Here is a 17,764-nt window from a genome sequence, read left to right as displayed (position 1 = left end):
CCTATGAGCTTACCTGGAAGTAAGCCCCATTGAACTCAATGAGACTTACTTCTGAATCTACATACATAGGATTGCACTCTAGAATAGCAAATATGAAATTAAAAAGACAGATTCCTTTGGGCAAATAGACCTCACACCCATCATATATTTTCCACCTCTTTTCTGTTATTTTATTCACTTCAAATGGTAGTGAGTTTTCTTTTCTAAAATCTCCAGACCAACTTTACCAAGCCCATGTAATAAATTAAAAGCAAGGCTGAGAACCAGGAATAGGAGTTATGAGATCATAGACATGAACCTCCTTCCTATTCTATCCATAAAGAGAACACCTGAACTCCAAACTTGTTTGAAAGTCTCCCCCACCCCCAAATCAGGTTATAGGATTAGTTTCATTATATGTGGGGAAATGGGAACCACGTCCAATTATTTTACTCACAGAAGCTCATCATTACAACTTGGAAAGGCTGTATTTTCATCTGGTTGATCTAACTCTGCTACTTCATTCTGCAAGGAAATCAGAACAGTTAGTATGATCTTATGGTCCTGGCTTCTGTAATGATTAAGGGAGAGGCTATGCCCGGGAGCAAGAACCTCTACCCACTAAGCTGACTTCTCTACAAAACAGAAGTGAACACTGATGAGAATTTCATGAGTGTGTCATGGTTGAAGGTGGGGGAACCCCACATAATGTTCTCTCTGGGGGGAAATTGAACTAAAGTAGAATTTCAGTCAGCTCCCAAGGACACCACCTTCAGCTCCTTGGAAGATAAAGGTGGTATATAAATGTAATATATAAATACATAAATATAATAATAGTGATGATGATGTGTCAGAAGCTTTTACAGCTTGTGCATACGAAGCAAAAATCTTTGCAGACTGCTGTGTATCTCCCCCACTGAACAAATAGCAGGCATTCTCCGGGTGGACATGCATATTCCATGAACGTTTTCCCCATGTGGGTTGATGACTGCTTAATCCTTTCCTCCTCACCTAAGTCATCTCTCAGAATTGTCTCCTCTCCCAGGCTGCCTTTTCCCCCAAGTGAAACAGGTTCTGGTTTATTTGTTTTTCCTCAAGGAAAAAGGGCATTTGAGAAGAAGGCAATTTTAAGTGGGAAAATAGCTGGGAAGAAGAAGAAGGCTGAAACAGTCCCTTACCCAGCTGGTCCTCCACTCATTCTGAGTTGTTTTACCCGAAAAAACAAATCCAGAACAAAGAAATGGGAAACGATCAGTGAGCTCCCAGAACATTTGGTATGAGTCCTTGTCCAAATAAGCTATCAGAGATGATAAAACCTCTTATCTGGTAGGCCTGCAAATGCAGGCGCAATGTCTTCAACGCACTACCTCCCCCACCCTGTTCTGTACATAATAGCCATATCCAAAAGCAATATCCATATGCAGGAATCTATGCCGAATCAGAACAGAAACCTTAAGTGTGGCATTCACTGCCTTCTTGTGGGTTTTATTTTATGAGTTGTTTCTTTGAAATAGGAAGTAGGCTAGAATCGCATGTACATATTGTTTACCTTTGCTGAACTGTTTTCTTCAAAACCTTCTTTATTTGTTTTGAGAGACATCTGAGACTCTGAAGGCTGCCCAACATGGTGCTCAGAACTCGCATCTGAATCATCTGCTTCTCCAGAATCCATGTCTAGGAATTCATTACCTTTCTGAATACTGTAAAGGTAAGAAGAATATGAAGAAAGCATTAATGGTTTTCCTACTCTACCCCATAGGCTCATGGCAGATTCTTGTCTTTCACTTTTCTCTTTCACCAGCTGTGCTAACTGAGACAGAGGCTTGCTCAAAGAGACTGATAAGTGAAAAGCGCTCAAACTCACTTCTCTCTTCACTGGCATTTACACACAATTGTTCATGTGCAATCTCATTGCAATTACTGTTGAAGACTAGTTCACTATTCCTATTTTACAGCTGGAAAACAAAGATAAGGTAGGGCTTTCATCAGGATTACCCCAAGAGTCACTTGCTGGGCAAGAATTTAGCACGAAGTCTAAATCTAACACTTATTATTTTATTTGTCACATTTGTATACTCATACAGTGGTACCTCGCGAGACGAATGCCTCGCAAGACGAAAAACTCGCAAGACGAAAGAGTTTTTTGTTTTTTGAGTTGCATGGCAAGACGAATTTCCCTATGGGCATGCTTCGCAAGACGAAAATGTCTTGCGCCTTTTTCTTAAAACCATCAATGCATTCCTATGGGAAACCGTCACTGCATTTCCTATGGGAAACTATGCTTCGCAAGACAAAAAATTCACAAGACGGAAAAACTCGCAGAACGAATTAATTTCGTCTTGTGAGGCACCACTGTATAAGGCTAAGGCTGGAATCCAGCCCCCCTCCCTCTGCCCATCCACTGTGCTGCTCGGGGTGGGAATTGGGAGTGGCCAAGCCCAAAACAGTTCCACTGGCATCACTCCCCCAAGAAACTCAGCATCAGGCCTTATCACTGCATCATTTCCAGGCTGGCACGACAGGGTTTTTACCTCCCACTGCCTTCTGCCCCAGGAAGCATGAGCAGAGGAATTGTGGAGGTGGCTATGCCATTCTATCACACTCCACTGCTGCCCCGCTGGAGTTAAAGGACTGCACTGTAACGTCCTATCAAAGGACCCCCTCCAATACTCAAACATTGTATCTGAAGGCAAAATTCAGCACTGTGCAAGCACACTTCTGTTCACACAATAGGCCTTCCAATTCTCTTCCCCCTGCAACCTTTCAGAGCAGATGTGGGGCTGCATGGGGCAGGGGACTACAGGTGGGAGGAAAGAAGATGAAGCCACATTGTTCAAGCAGAAGACTGCTGCTCACACACAGATAGCAAGTAAAAAGAAGTTCACAGCACACTGCAGTTATTCAATATTTGCCTATGAGATTCTATAGAGATGTGCTATCTTTCTCCCAGCCCAAAGAGAAAGCAAGCTATGACATTTGTTTTGAATGTCATATGTGACATGTGAAAATGTTTGTTTCTATATATAAAAGACTCAATAGCTCCATATAAAGAAAATTAAGGCAGATTTGTCAGCCACATCTGAGTGGCAAATGAAATGGGCTCTAAGTAATACAGCAATGCAGGGAATCTTTAGGAGACTTTTGGAAAGGAAGTAATAAAGTTGTTATATTTACACTTTGTAACAAGGCTTGTTCATATAATTCTGCAAAGATAATGTATCTTATTACCCAGATAAAGTTGAACCAAGGTCTCCCTCTGTCTCTTCATCCACCTGTGGGTCTTCTTCAACAGATGGAAGAGTTTTGGCAGGCGTTTCTTCATCAGGGACTTCCAGTTCCTCACCAATTTCTTCTGTGCCATTTATCTCCACATTAGATGGTAGATTTTTTCCTGACAATGTATTGTTGAACATTATATGTCCACTGAAGCAATTACCACTCAAACACACTTAAAAGACAGAGCCTCTGGTTGCTTCCACATTAACTTTTTTCTTTGAAATTACTATCCAGATGGCAATTTTCAAAAGCACTACATTTCAATATTTTTTGTGTTTTATTCCCATTTTCCCAAATTGATCTTTGGTCATTTCCTCGCCAGTTACACCACTGGTCTATTTGTTATGGGCAGGCAGGATGATTTTCAATAATTAATATGCTTTTAATTAAAGCTTCCTCCTACCAGATCCAGTTAATTCTATTGCACTCTATTCAGTGGATCTGATGAAGAGCATTTAATTTAATGGTTTCCTTTACTGGAAGGACTCTAGTGTGAAAGAAGCGCAATTTCCTAAAGTGATCTGTGATTTCCCACTGTCACAAAGCATTAATCATGTATTTAAAATTACACAATGTCCTCCCTAACCCAGCCATTCTAATGCCAGTCAGTATATGGAATTTATTTAACAGTAAGCAGAATCTTTCATTATTTCTCAAAATTATTAATATGGCATTTTAACTATGACAACAGTTCCTGAAAATACAGTGTAATAAATGACATAAAATTAATGAAAAATAAATTAACAAAATAACTTCAAGTGGATGTATTCTTATGACTATGGCGTTTATAAACCATTATAAAACTCGCTTTTCATAATTGACCTGACCCTGAAATAAAGAACAATGATGTGCAATTGCACAGCCTACAAATCTTTGGGAATACAACACATTTTGTATCCAACTACTTGCAGATGCACATCAAGCCATTTTGTTACATACAGGTTTTAAAGTAGTCTCAAATTCAAGATGAAAATCATCTCTATTTATGCTGTACACTTGTCATTAAGATGAAGTAAATGAGCTTCAGTTGAGTGATTATTAAATCTGGTTGTGTTACTAAGGCTGTTTTATCTTGCAATAAATAGTTTAGCGTCTGGAAGATTATCAAAATCAGCACACATGCACACTGTGACATAGTAGCAACAATTTATAGATTCTTACTTTTCTTTCTAGTTTTTTCTCCCTCAGCCACTTCTGCAGAATTAGTTCTTTCGTCAGGAAGATTCTCTGCCTCCTGTTCAGAATCTTTTTTCTTCCTTTTTCTCTTCTTTTTCACCATCACTGATTCAGTAACTGTCTGCCCGTCTGCCTGCTCCAAAATGCTAGGAGATTCTTCGTTCTCTTTTTCGGCTGTGCCAGCATCCACTTCCATTTCTGCATCAGAAATTCTGGCATTCTGCGGGTCATCCTGACCATGGTTTGCTTGTCCATTGACAACTTTAGCTATCAAAGTATACAATGTAAATATACCTACAGCAAGACAATTCTCAACAAGGAAGCTAAAAAAAAATACCAAAAAGCTTTTTTTCAAAATCCCAAAAACAAAAATAGAATTCTACTTTCTCCATATAAGATTATTCAACATATTCTGCTTTCCTTTCCATCAGTCCTCCTTCCCTCCACTGTACCCCAACCCCAAAGACAGTTTTAGCTGTGAGGAAAAGTATTAATTCCACACACACCCCAATATTATATGAAAATAAGAGAAGTACAACATAACAGAATAGGACTTCTCCTTCTCTGCAGCAAATCAATCCAACAGAGAAGGAGAAGCCAAAGTTTTTTCTGCCGGCAGATGGGCACCATTGGGTATCACCCAATGTGACTATGCATGTGACATATTCCAATCAAAACTTTCAAGATGGTAATATTAAATTAAAATAAAAACCCAAAGATAAGACAAAACAAGCCCTAGACCTGTCAAAACAGTGAAAGAAATCAAAACAAAACTAATTCCCGCATTGAAAAAAGCAACAATCAAACATGCACTATGTGAAATGCCTGTAAGGCAAAGTATTTTTGCAGCCTTCATTGCCAATCAAGCCTTCGGAAAGGCTTTCTAGAGTGCAGTACTGTCTACACCAGGGGTTGGCAAACTAAGGCCCGGGGGCCGAATGAGGCCCAATTGCCTTCAGGATCCAGCCCATGGACTGTCCGTGGATCGGCGTGGGGATTCTGTTCATTCGGGCTGCACCATATTTTTTTCTGCGCCATTCCATTCCCCCTCCCTCCCTCACACACACCACGGCGGCGCCTCCTCCCTCCCTCCTCCTGGCTTCTCCCCGCCGTGCCTAGAGGAGGAAGGGGGCTGGGCTGAGCTGGCTGGGGGCCATTTTAAGCAGCCCCTCTCCAGAGCCAGCCCTTTCGTGCCATTCATCTTCCCTCCACCATCGCTGCCCTGGTGCTCCTGTGGGCCAGAGAGCGGAGCCTACCCACAAGAAGCAGTGGTGGTGGTGGCAGTGGTGGCGGCAGCAGCAGCCCCTAGGAAGGTAAGCGCAGCGGCTGGGGGGTGGGAAGGAGGACTACTTGCCCCCCTCGCCTCTTCTTCTAGCTCCCCCCCAACCCCGGTGCTGCTTCTCCAGCCTGCCACGGCTAAAAAAATTTGCCAATCCCTGGTCTACACTGACAAATCTAACATTGCACACAGAAGGAATGCAAAACAGTGGCTCCATCAGATCTTAGAAGAGAAGTTTAATAATAAATAGGTTTTACTTTTACTCCTTAATACTTTTAAGTACTTAGAAATACCTTTTCGCTTTTTCTTGAGTGTTTTTTTCTCACTGGGATTTTTTTCTTTTTGCTGCTGACATTTAGCATCCTTATCCTTTTTTCTCTTTTCATTTTCCAGGACCTTCTCAAGGAGTTTTGTAAAGAAATCAAAGTCAAATGGCGTTTTTTCTTCTGTAAAAAAAGGGAGATGATTATTTTATGTACAAACATTCCAGCTAAAAATAATAATTTCGTCTTGAGCGTCTGTTGTCCTGAAAGGATTTGTCACTGAAAATTCATGCAACTATAAATTAGTATTTTAAAATACATGTAGTCCTGATGCTCCTTAATAGCAAGAAAAAACATAATATTTACTGAATATCAAGAACGAGATCTAACAGAGCAATGAAACAGACCCTTTACTCAAAATGTTTATCTATTGTAAAAAGGTACAGTTATACAATTTTAGTTTAGTTTTGCTAGAGTGCACACACCATTTGCCCTAAATGAAAAAAATGATGAAACATGTGGTAATACTTACTGAATGCTTTATCTATTCGCCATCCATTGGCCTTTTCTTCACGTTTAAATTTATTCTGAAAACAGAAAGTTATGCTATATAAGCCATTCTCACGATCATTAGCTGATACAGAAGCAAACTCAATTGAAACGATCTGTTCAAATTTTTAACAGAACAGCATAAAAGGATAGATCCACAACCAGATGATCACTTCTCAATTGATTTTGGGGGTTTTTTCAGTGCTTACCTTAATCTCTGTTCTTGCTCTGTGAGGAAAAAGCTGACTAATCATCGAGAAGTCAGTTCCTACCATACTTATAGCTAAGAAGAACATGTCTGTTTCTGTAAGAGAGGGGAAAAACAATTTAGCCATTTTTTATGAGCAATTTTGGTATATAAATTTTAATCTCATGATCAATAAATGTCCAAATTCAGCTAAATACCATCTCCCTTTAGCCGCATATTATGAAATGGATAATATTTCATACTAACATTAGCTACTGCATTGTACTGAGCATTTTAATAAGGGTTGCATAGCTTTACAATTCAGTGAAACACAGTTCTGTTTTTCAGTGAAAAGGATTTTAAACGATTCACTCCAAATGTTAGTGTGCAGAACTAAGTTACCGTATTTTTCGCCCTATAGGACGCACTTTTCCCCCTCCAAAAATGAAGGGGAAATGTGAGTGCGTCCTATGGGGAGAATGCAGGCTTTCGCTGAAGCCTGGAGAGTGAGAGGGGTCGGTGCGCACCGATCCCTCTCGCTCTCCAGGCTTCAGGAAGCTCTGCGCAACCCTAGGGAGACCGGCGCAAAGTCACACCGGTCTCCTGAGGGCTGCGCAGGGCTGCCTGCAGTCCCGGGCTCTGTGCAGCTCTGCGCAGCCCTAGGGAGCCCGGCGCGAAGTCTTCCTCTGGCAGCAATGAATAATTAGTGTGAGTCACCAAGTTTAAAGCACACCGATAAACACTGTCAACTAGCATCCAGCTATTTTTAACTCTGTACAGTGGATCTAGAGTAGGGGTAACTAACCTGGTGCCCTCCAGTTGTTGTTGGGCTACAACTCCCAACATCCCTCACTAATGGTTATGCTGGCTGGGGCTAATGGGAGCTACAGTCCAACAATGTGTATGGGCACCACTGTGGCTGCCCATGATAATAGAAACAGAACATGAGAATTACTTGAGATGATATGGATACAGTAGTATACATAACCATTTGACCGCTACTGCCAGATTTGCACAGAAAGTCAAAGGCACTATAATTCTTTGCAGCAGTAAATGCCACTAAGACTTACTCTTGCAATTAACTTGCATGCATGCATGCACACACACACACCATGGATTGTAAAAAAATACAAATTATGTTACATGATGTTACTGTCAGTTTGCATTTCTTAGTGCAGAAAGTATTGATCTGACATGCAGAGATCTTTTCTATTCTAATTAATTCAAGAGGGTTCTGGAAGCTTCTCTGTGTGAAAGAAACAAGCAGAAGGTTCCTGATGTTTTGGTTATTCCTTCAGAGAAGCTGAGTACAGCTGGCTTAAACTGGTCCTGTTATCTCTTTCAGTCAAGGTCATGCTGACTATAAAAATAAGGCCAGAAGGAGCCTGGGTTTCACTTTTCTCTTTCTGTCTCTTTTCCTTCTGTACATAGTATGCTTAGTGTTAAGGTTTAGACTATAAGTTACTATAAGTTACTGTAAATTTAAGTTAAGTCTGCCTCAACTGGATTTCTTATGGACAATGCCAATCCTGAATGTATAGGATTTGTGACTATTATGCTCATTTGCCTTCAGTAGCGGTAAAGCTCTGCTGGATGAAATACAATTGCCTCTGGTCTCTTTTTTTTTTTTAATCCTGCAATGTGTTAAAATTGTTACTCTGCCAACTAGACATTGGAATCTACAGTGGATCAATATTGAGTAGAATTCCATGACAGTAACTCCATTATTTTGCAGTGACTGAAGTCCAGGATAGAAAGAAGATAAGGATGCATGCAGCTCTTGCCACTCGCACTAGATTGTTTACCTCAAGCCATACAAGCCAAAATACTTAAAAGAGTGTAGGTCTTCAAAGCCAAGGACGCAGGTGGCGCTGTGGTCTAAACCACTGAGCCTCTTGGGCTAGCTGATCAGAAGGTCAACGGTTCAAATCCCCGTGACGGGGTAAGCTCCAGTTGCTCGGTCCCAGTTCCTACCAACCTAGCAATTTGAAAGCACACTAGTGCAAGAAGATAAATAGGTACTGCTGCAGCAGGAAGGTAAACGTTTCCATGCACTCTGGTTTCCATCACGGTGTTCCGTTGCGCCGGAAGTGGTTTAGTCTCACTGGCCACATGACCTGGAAAGCTGTCTGTGGACAAACGCTGGCTCCCTCGGCCTGAAAGCGAGATGAGTGCCGCAACCCCATAGTCACCTTTGACTCGACTTAACCGTCCAGGGGTCCTTCAAAGCCAAATGCAAAGAACATAACTGAGCTGCACCTACCTTTTTCTGACCATGGCTTGGTATAATAGCTTCTCCTGAAACTTGAGTAGGTTGTTGTGGATCCACGCTCAAAGATGGGATCATTATCTTCTACCACACATTGCCCTTTTGTCCTTAAAACTTCCACAGTTAAGCTAAATGTGAAATTGAGAGATATTAGAATACAAAAGAAATGTTGCAAGAAAACTGTCTTAATAAATAGTGAAGACCAATTGATTCCCACCTCAAATTTACTAGAATTTCTCTTCTTACTAGCAAACACTTTAATGAACAGTTTACAGTTTTTCAGTGAACTCCAGTATGGCCTTAAGTTAGCATTTCATGCCAATATGAATATAGTTCACTAATCCAGCAACCATTAAGATCAATGTGAGAAACAAGAAGCCTTAAGAGTTCCAGGGCCCAGCTGGCTATTAGGCAACCGGAGGCAAAGCACTCCGGTTCTTGCACATACACTTTAAATAGGCATATATTTTAAACTGGCTGTTGAGAGCCAGCATCCACTAGCAGATGAGAAAGTGCAATGATTTGGCATACTTTCCACAGGCAGAATTTCTTTTTATAATTAAAAAGGACAAGCTCCCTTGCCGCCACCACTTATTCCCACTGCCTCAAATCTCTGCTCCCCGTCCTGTGCAGTTTAAAACTGAGCATATGCTATTGAAGGGGGGCAACAGAAAGAAAGTGCCTATGTGAGACCAAAACAGAGTCAGAGGGGAAATGCAGCAATGTCCAATGCAGGTCTACTCAAAAGTAGTTCCACTGAACTCAATAGGTATTACTCCCAGGTAAGAGTTCATAGATTCCAAACTTAGAAAAGGAAGGAATTAAGGCAAGAATTGGTATCTGAATGGTGCAGCAGCTTTCTTAAAGTGCTGGTCTTAGCCGAGGTGGAAGTACTATTTCAGCTTTGCCTCAGGCAGCAAGATATACTGAGCCAAGAAATTCTGCAAATGTTTGTCCTTTTCCTAAAGCAAATACAAAATGACAAAACCTAACCTTTCTTCATCGAGAATAATCGAACCATCTTCCGCAACCTTTACCCGAGGTACAAGAAGAGGGCCATCATCATCATCTCCCCCTTCTTCTTCATCCTCATCTTCCTCATTTTCGCTTTCAAGAATGATTTCAGGCCTGAAATGGGAAGAGATAACAGTTTAAGCAGCAGGGAACTTTCTTCATATTTCCTTTTCAAATAACAATTCTTTTCTCTGGCCCAAGCGCTTATCAGTTACTTCCAACCATGGCACTGGAAACAACTGTCATTATACTATACACCTTTTTTCAGAAGACTGTAATGTGTTCTTGCACATACACTTTAAATAGGCATATATTTTAAACTGGCTGTTGAGAGCCAGCATCCACTAGCAGATGAGAAAGTGCAATAAATAAATAAATCACAATCCTAACCCACTCCTCTGATGTACTAATATTCCTCTTGCTGCCATCAACCATGGTATTATTTTTGTACTAACCCTGGGGACTCCTAAGCCAGCATTTGAAATCAAGAATCAAATGCTGGATTAAGACTTAAGGTTAAACATGGTTAATATCAGTGCAGGCAAAAGGTGGAATCCAATTTTGGTAACCCACTTGCACACAAGACTTCTGCTGAGAATTTCTTGCCCACAACTGTTAAAGACAGTGCAGATAAGGTACAGTGAGTGTCCATGTGAGAGGGAAGAAACTTGGGGAACCCATGTACCCAAGAACACAACTTGTACTCGGTCTTAGCTAGGATTATGTCTAAACTGGTCCTAGCAGAGTTTTACCATATGGGTAATTTATTACAATACACTGCCCAAAGTAGTATTATCTTCAAGTAAAAGAAAAAAATTCTGGGATTATAATATTTAGAGCAATAATTCAGTTTCAATAACATTAAACAAACAAATATTTTCATACAAATCCCTCTGTGCTAAATTATTGCACAGATCACTAGTTCTATTTGAAAGAAGGGACAAAAAAATTACTCTTTTGCTTGAGTCACTGTAGAAGGCTTTTCGGATTTCTTTTCTTCCACCAGTGAAGATCTATTAAATATAAAAAGCACAATTTTCATTAGCCATTTATTAAAATAAAATTTGAAGACAGCAACTAGTGAACACTCCTGTAGTTTACCTGTGTGATTTACCATCCTACTCAGAGCACACTTTAATGTGAAATATTAGGCTTTTAATTTAATTAGGTTTATTCACACAAACTTCAGTGGGATTGGGGGGAAATGTATCTATGTGATTTATTGGTTGTCAGAACAAGACAACTATGAATTATTTAGAAATCTAATTACTTAAAATTCATTTATATGAGCCCTGATGTTTTCCCATGGACAATAGAGAAAGCGGATATTATTTAAAGCAACTTAACAAGGAATCCCAAATTTTCCACAAGCCTGAAAAGTGAAAAGGAGGAGGCCTGGGTATCTTAAAGGAAGGATAAAATGAAAACATAACAAATATATAAAAACAATTTACATTTACAATAAAAAATAAAATGTGTACTTACTTCATTGGATTGTTTTCAGGCAGATAGTATATGAAGTCCCTCATAACCATTTTTGAACGATCTTCTGGCATGCTTTTTTCAATTACTGGGTATTTATATTTCTGTTGTTGCTAGACACAAAAATTAACATTTATATGAGTTTGATAGGGTTTTAGACTTAATCAGCTTTCTTATTGGGAGTCTATACGTTAAAATCAAGTTCATATATTTTGTAACAAATATATAAGCAAAGCCTTCTTTTTTAGACAGATTTATGACAACTTGGTTGCTCTTTTTCTGAGTGGCCTTGTGGGAGCTTTTCATTAACCTTAACTGACTGCTCATTTTATTGTTATTTTTTACTGGAGTAATTGCAACTACTCTGTTTTAATTGTATGTATTGTTTTCTTTTAATATGATTATTTTTATGTGTTTTTATAATAGTCTAAGCTGCCTTAGGCACTGAATGCAGAAAGGCAGTGTATAGGTTTCAGTAATTATTATTAATAATAGTAATAATAATAATTTTATTACTTATACCCCACCCATCTGGCTGGGTTTCCCCAGCCACTCTGAGTGGCTTCCAACAGATTAAAAATACATTAAAATATCAGTCATTAAAAAACTTCCCTAAACAGGGCTGCCTTCATAACTGGAGCATGCACCACTCTGGCGAGACAGTCCGCGGGCAGATAGGATCTCAGCCTGCATACCAGATGGAGCTGGTAGACAGCTGCCCTGGACACAGAATTGGACAGATGTGAGTCCAAAATGACTCCCAGGCGTCACACCTGCTCTTTCAGGGGTACAGTTACCCCATTCAGGACCATGGAGTCCCCCACACCTGTCTGCCCCCTGCCACTAGGTAGGCTTGATGAAGAGCCCTCACCAGTGTTTGACCGCATTTGACTGGAGTTTTCCTCTACTTGTGTTGAAGCCATCTCGCCTAGCTTGTGTCCTTGCCCTAAGCTCTGTTGTGAACCAGTAAGCCAAATAGGCTCCACAAAGCAGGGGAGGAGCTCAAGAGTGATCATGGCAACCCATTCGAATGTTCCTGAGGTCAGCTAGGACTTCAACAAGAGTGCCAGATATATCAGCCAGAAAATCCTCCAAAGTCACCTGGAAACTGATTGGATCCCTCAGACTCCGAGGGCAGACCATCCTAACAGGTCCCCCCACACACACACACATTCCATTTTAAAAGGTAGCGTGCTTGATTTAAAAATCATATTTCATGTGATGCCACCTTCTAAAGAGAGGCACTAACCAGTTCCATTATATCATTTCTCATTCAGAGCATACTATACAACCATGATAATCTTACAAAAAGACATCCCCTAGATACAAGCAAAGTTCAATGTCTGCTGGCCATTAAGCTACCAAATCTGGCAAGCTAATAAGTGACCATCCAGGTGTTGGTGGTTTTTTTTTGTTTTTGTTTTTTTTGTTTTTAAAGCCAGGCAACACCCATGGGTCTCAAACTGCTGAAAGCAATTGAGGGATCCAAGCAATGTGTTGGTCGATAGAACCGCTGGGCTGAGCTGCTCTTTCCAGGTGTTGTTGAACTATACCGTCCAACAACTCCAATCAGCATGGCCAAGCATCAAAGGTGATGGAAGTTAGTACACTACTACAACATTTGCAGGACCATAATTTCCTTATCCTTGTTATAAATTGATGTATCATACAATGTTGCTGAGGGTCACGCCAGCTTTTACCTTTAAAAACTGGAAACCTTTAGCAAACTACCTTTTATAGGGAAGCATCATATCATGACATCAAGAGCTTCCATATGTCTTGTGGAAGTGGCAAAGTGCATGCTTTGAATGCTAATCTCCAGGTAAGACTACATAAATCTCCTATCCAAAACCTTAGAAAATCAGGGCAGAGACACTACTACTGAATCAAATGCCAAATTTGATTCAATATGACTTCTATGCAGAAATCAGGCTATATGCTCTTTCTATTATTTTCCCCTCTTCCTCATAACCAAATCTCCAAAGTGTTGTTATACCTTCTCTTTCTTCAACTCTTCCTTGAGCATCTTCCTTAGTTTCTGAGCTTTGATTATTTTCTCACGATCAGAACATATTCTTTTCTCTTTGCCTGGAATACATTTTGAGTGTGGTATTTCTTCTTGAATCAGACTTTCCTGCGTTGGTCTCTCTTTGAGGGGTGAGGATGTGTTCTTCTGCAGGGCTTCATCGCTTCTTTGACCTGTTACACATGCATTCGGCTCTTTACTTACAGACTTTTTGAATGGAGAGAATTGTGGTACTTGGGGAACAGGAGTTTTCTTTTCAGGAAGTATGGGAGACTTCGGGGAATTCTCCACATTGGTCTTCTCAGAAGGCGGTAAGTCCTTCTGAAGTGGAGGGTTACAAATAACAGGAGAATGAGGTACTTGTTTTTGAGAACATTTTGATGCTGAAGTGGCAACACGTTGTGTGGATAGTGGTGCAACTCGTGGTTTAGCAAGATTAGGCATTGTAGATATTCGTTTTCTTCTCTGCAGAAGTGTCTCTGTATGTCTACTACAATCTCCATCACCACTAGCATTGGTCTTTTCATTTCTGGAAGATTAAAAGAGAGAAAGCTGTCATATTTCTAAAAATTGTAATCCGGCTGTTTTAAAAATAAATAAATGCACTGTATTCCCACAAAGCCAATCGCATCATATTACGAGTTTATTTTTGAAAATGCTTATTCTGATTAGACATGAAAAATTAAAGCAAAAAATATATTACAACTTTATATCTACTTAGAATATAGATGGCTAGAGTCCCACATACAGCTCACTGTTAGCAATCTAGTATTTATATTATTTGATACGTTCAGTCATCACTTTCCACAAGAAGACATTTCTGACTTACTAATACATAATAATACAAAAAAGGTTAACAATAATTTAAAAACCGAATACATAGAAAAAATGCAACAGAACAAAATTTCTAACGGTGCTCATCCTACAATAACTATAAAAAATTACTCTTACCCCATATCACTAAAAGGTAAACACCATAAAATAGGCTGGAGATCATAGCACAGAACTATCCAAATTAATGACCAAAAGTCTTAACAGCTAAAAGCTGGGAATGATGGCCGCATATATAATTAATATATTTATATATTACTATTGTATTGTGGTATAATATACATTGCATATTATTATTAGGGAAAATGCAGCTAAACTTGTGGTCCTGTAGATGCTATTAAACTACAAGTCTCATCAGCCCAGCCACTATGGCAAAAAATGAGAGATGATGGGGCCATTCAGCAACAACTTGAAGATCATGACTTAGCTACCCTTGTTTCTGGAAGGAGACAGCAGCTAATTCAAATCTAGAATTATCCCTCTTCATCACAGCCAACCAAAGAATGTATATTGCGAATTCTCCCCACACCTGCAATACATAAACTTGGTAGCACCACAGTCACTGTCTAATGTCAGCTATAATTTCGACTACTCCCTTAAACCCTAGAATCACAGAAACACACACCACTCTAAATAAGATTCAAAGTCATGCTGGTTAAAGGGGGGAGGAAATAATAGACGATTGGCACTTGTGTGCTTTGAGGGTTTACGACAGTCAAAGAGGTATATAAATCTTCTGAAATAAAAGCAAAGAGACGCCGAGCTGGTTCACCATTCACCCCAACTACACGTGCGTAGTGACTCCGGATGAAAGCGCCGCACTGTGTCCCAGGCGACATGAAGCACCGGCCTTTGCGAGGGGTTCCTTCACAGGCGCAGGCCATCAGGTGTCGGAGGTGCACGTGAGAACCAGTTCCCGCAATTTTCCACGCGTCTCTCAAAAAGAGCGCTTTTTGCGCTCCAGCTCATCTCCTGAAACGGGCTCCTTTTATTTTGTGGAGAAAGGAAGCGCGCAGCCTACAGCCAAAGGCGAAGCTTACCCCTCGGGGCTGGGGCTGCTACCGTCGTCCTGCTGCAGGCTTCCGGCAGCGCCCGACGGGAGAGCCGAAGCAGCCGCATCCTCAGAAGAACAGGGGGAGGATGCCGAGCCGGGCTGGAGACCGGGGTCCGCGGCCGCGGTGACGCCTGAGGGGCTGGGGCTGCCCCTGGGGTTGCTGCCCCTCGCAGCCGCCGCCGCCCCCGGTCTCACGTTGGGCTTCACATTAAACCTGGCGCGGCGGAACATGGCGCCGCGAAGGGGAACCGCCGACTCTCGCTAAAGCCCACCGTCCCCTTTTTCCTCCGGCCGCCGAGGCCGCCTCATGTCACCGGCCTCGCTCGGCCCAAGCCCAGCTCCCCGCCCTTCCTCTCCGACTCTCGCGGAGGGAGGGGGGCCTGTCAGCTGCTCCGGGGACGGCGCGCGGCGCGGCGTCATCACTCTGCGACAAAACAGGAACATCACCTGGGCGGCGAGGACACCCGCCTGCAACGCAGGGGAGCGTCGCGCGTTCATGTCGAACTTGACTTGCACGAGGAGAGGGAAGGCGGCTAGTTTATTAGCCCAGTGCATTCGTAGCGATTCCCGGCTTGGCGGCTCTTGCCTCGTGAAGCCCGCATCCCGAGGAAGGCACCCGGAGACCGGTGTTTGGTTGACCTCAGTTGGATTTTATAAATGTTAGTGTTTTCCTAGAGCGAATATTCTTGAAAAGGTAATTCCACGTTGTACATTTCCGAGCACAATTCAAAAGTGCGGGTGCTGACCGTTAAAGCCCTAAACGGCCTCGGCCCAGTATACCTGAAGGAGCGTCTGCACCCCCATCATTCAGCCTGAACACTGAGGTCCAACGCCGAGGGCCTCCTGGCAGTTCCTTCACTTGCAAGAAGTGAAGCTGAAGTGAACCAGGCAGACCTTCTCAATAGTGGCGCCCACCCTGTGGAATGCCCTCCCATCAGATGTCAAGGAAATAGTATTTATATATATTTGAGGAGACACCTGAAGGCAGCCCTGTATTGGGAAGCTTTTTAAGGTTTAATGTTTTATTATGTTTTTATATGTGCTGGAAGCCACCCAGCGTGGCTGGGGCAACCCAGTCAGATGGGAGGGGTATAAATAATAAATTACTACTACTATTACAGAATCTGGAACTTTCTTTTAGTTTTGCAATTTTCCTTATTTTTAGAGGGTTATATTCTGCACTCTTCATATATAAAGCATAATTGTATACCACTATTTCATTAAAAATTATATTGGGGTGATTTACAGAAGAATTTACATGCAATAAAAACTGTGTGAACATTTAAAATTGGAGATCATCAACTATTAGAGAAAGAAGCTGTCTGCATAAGCTTAGTGGCATAAAAAACTTTTCAGCAGGCACATAAAGAAGAGGAGGAGTTTGGATTTGATATCCCGCTTTATCACTACCCAAAGGAGTCTCAAAGCAGCTAACATTCTCCTTTCCCTTCCTCCCCCCGCAACAAACTTCAGAGAAGTGTGACTAGCCCATGGTCACCCAGCAGCTGCATGTGGAGGAGCGGAGACGCAAACCTGGTTCACCAGATTACGAGTCTACTGCTCTTAACCACTACACCACACTGCTGAAAGAAAGGGGTGCGGGCAACTATTCTATAGTTGTAACATTCCACTGGATCCAGACATGGACATAGCCAGAGGGGGGCAAGGGGGGAGCTGCCCTTCTCCAATCAAGTAAATAAATTAAAAATACTTAACTAACTGACCAATAATGTCACAGATAGCACAGTTCTGCCCCCCCAAAAAAAATCCTGGCTATGCTCATGGATCCAGAGTAGGCTTTTAAAGAAGTAGGCACATGACTGCCTCTTTAAGGGCAGCTGGCAACACTCCAACACAAAAATACATTTACTACACCCATCACCGTCAAAGTCATCTAAATCCATGCAGCTTTAATAACCCATGGTGGACAAGGATCTAGTGAGCAGATGTGGTTGGTACATAAAGTATCCAGTTGGTCAACATAAAACATCCATAAAAGGATCTAAACATTTGGATAGTGATATACAGTAACCAATATACTGAGCTATAGATATGAAAAGGAATTTGTCAGCAGAAAAATAGTGCAGTGCTTTATATAACTATGGAACATGCCATTATTATACTGTTGGTTCCAAAAAGACGTGGCCATATCTTGGACTGCAGCTCTCCACCCATTTTTATGATGGTGTCCTAATGAGTTCAACCTATACTTTTTCAAATCAAGCTAACCAAACCATGATTGGATTTATACAGTATGCCAAAAAACATCCAGAGAGACCACATCCTTATATCACTTACTGGCAAAAATGGTATTTCAGAAAAATGGCTTGGAACGCCACCTTCCAAACAAACCAAACCAATCAAATTCACAGGTCACAT

General features: G+C 41.4%; 1 protein-coding gene across 3 annotated transcripts in view; it reads right to left on the bottom strand.

Moving 5' to 3' along the window:
- BDP1 (BDP1 general transcription factor IIIB subunit) overlaps nt 1-15,808 on the bottom strand; it is a 47,030-nt gene extending 31,222 nt beyond the window's left edge. For all 3 annotated transcript variants that reach the window (XM_083403594.1, XM_083403595.1, XM_083403596.1), the window contains exons 1-13: nt 15,372-15,808; nt 13,471-14,029; nt 11,478-11,587; nt 10,946-11,005; nt 9,972-10,106; nt 8,973-9,106; nt 6,732-6,826; nt 6,506-6,560; nt 6,004-6,156; nt 4,417-4,698; nt 3,208-3,370; nt 1,529-1,679; nt 437-504 (exon numbers count right to left, since the gene is read on the bottom strand). In XM_083403594.1, coding sequence (XP_083259720.1) covers nt 437-504; nt 1,529-1,679; nt 3,208-3,370; nt 4,417-4,698; nt 6,004-6,156; nt 6,506-6,560; nt 6,732-6,826; nt 8,973-9,106; nt 9,972-10,106; nt 10,946-11,005; nt 11,478-11,587; nt 13,471-14,029; nt 15,372-15,616 — 2,210 coding nt within the window. In that variant the 5' untranslated portion in view covers nt 15,617-15,808. The remainder of the gene's footprint in view (nt 1-436; nt 505-1,528; nt 1,680-3,207; nt 3,371-4,416; nt 4,699-6,003; nt 6,157-6,505; nt 6,561-6,731; nt 6,827-8,972; nt 9,107-9,971; nt 10,107-10,945; nt 11,006-11,477; nt 11,588-13,470; nt 14,030-15,371) is intronic.
- Nucleotides 15,809-17,764: the final 1,956 nt, after the last annotated feature.

This window comes from Podarcis tiliguerta, assembly GCF_965153285.1.
Source record: "Podarcis tiliguerta genome assembly, chromosome: 11".
Lineage (NCBI taxonomy): Eukaryota > Metazoa > Chordata > Lepidosauria > Squamata > Lacertidae > Podarcis > Podarcis tiliguerta.
Note: the sequence above shows the minus strand (reverse complement) of the source record. Positions and strands in the feature narration are given on the sequence as shown.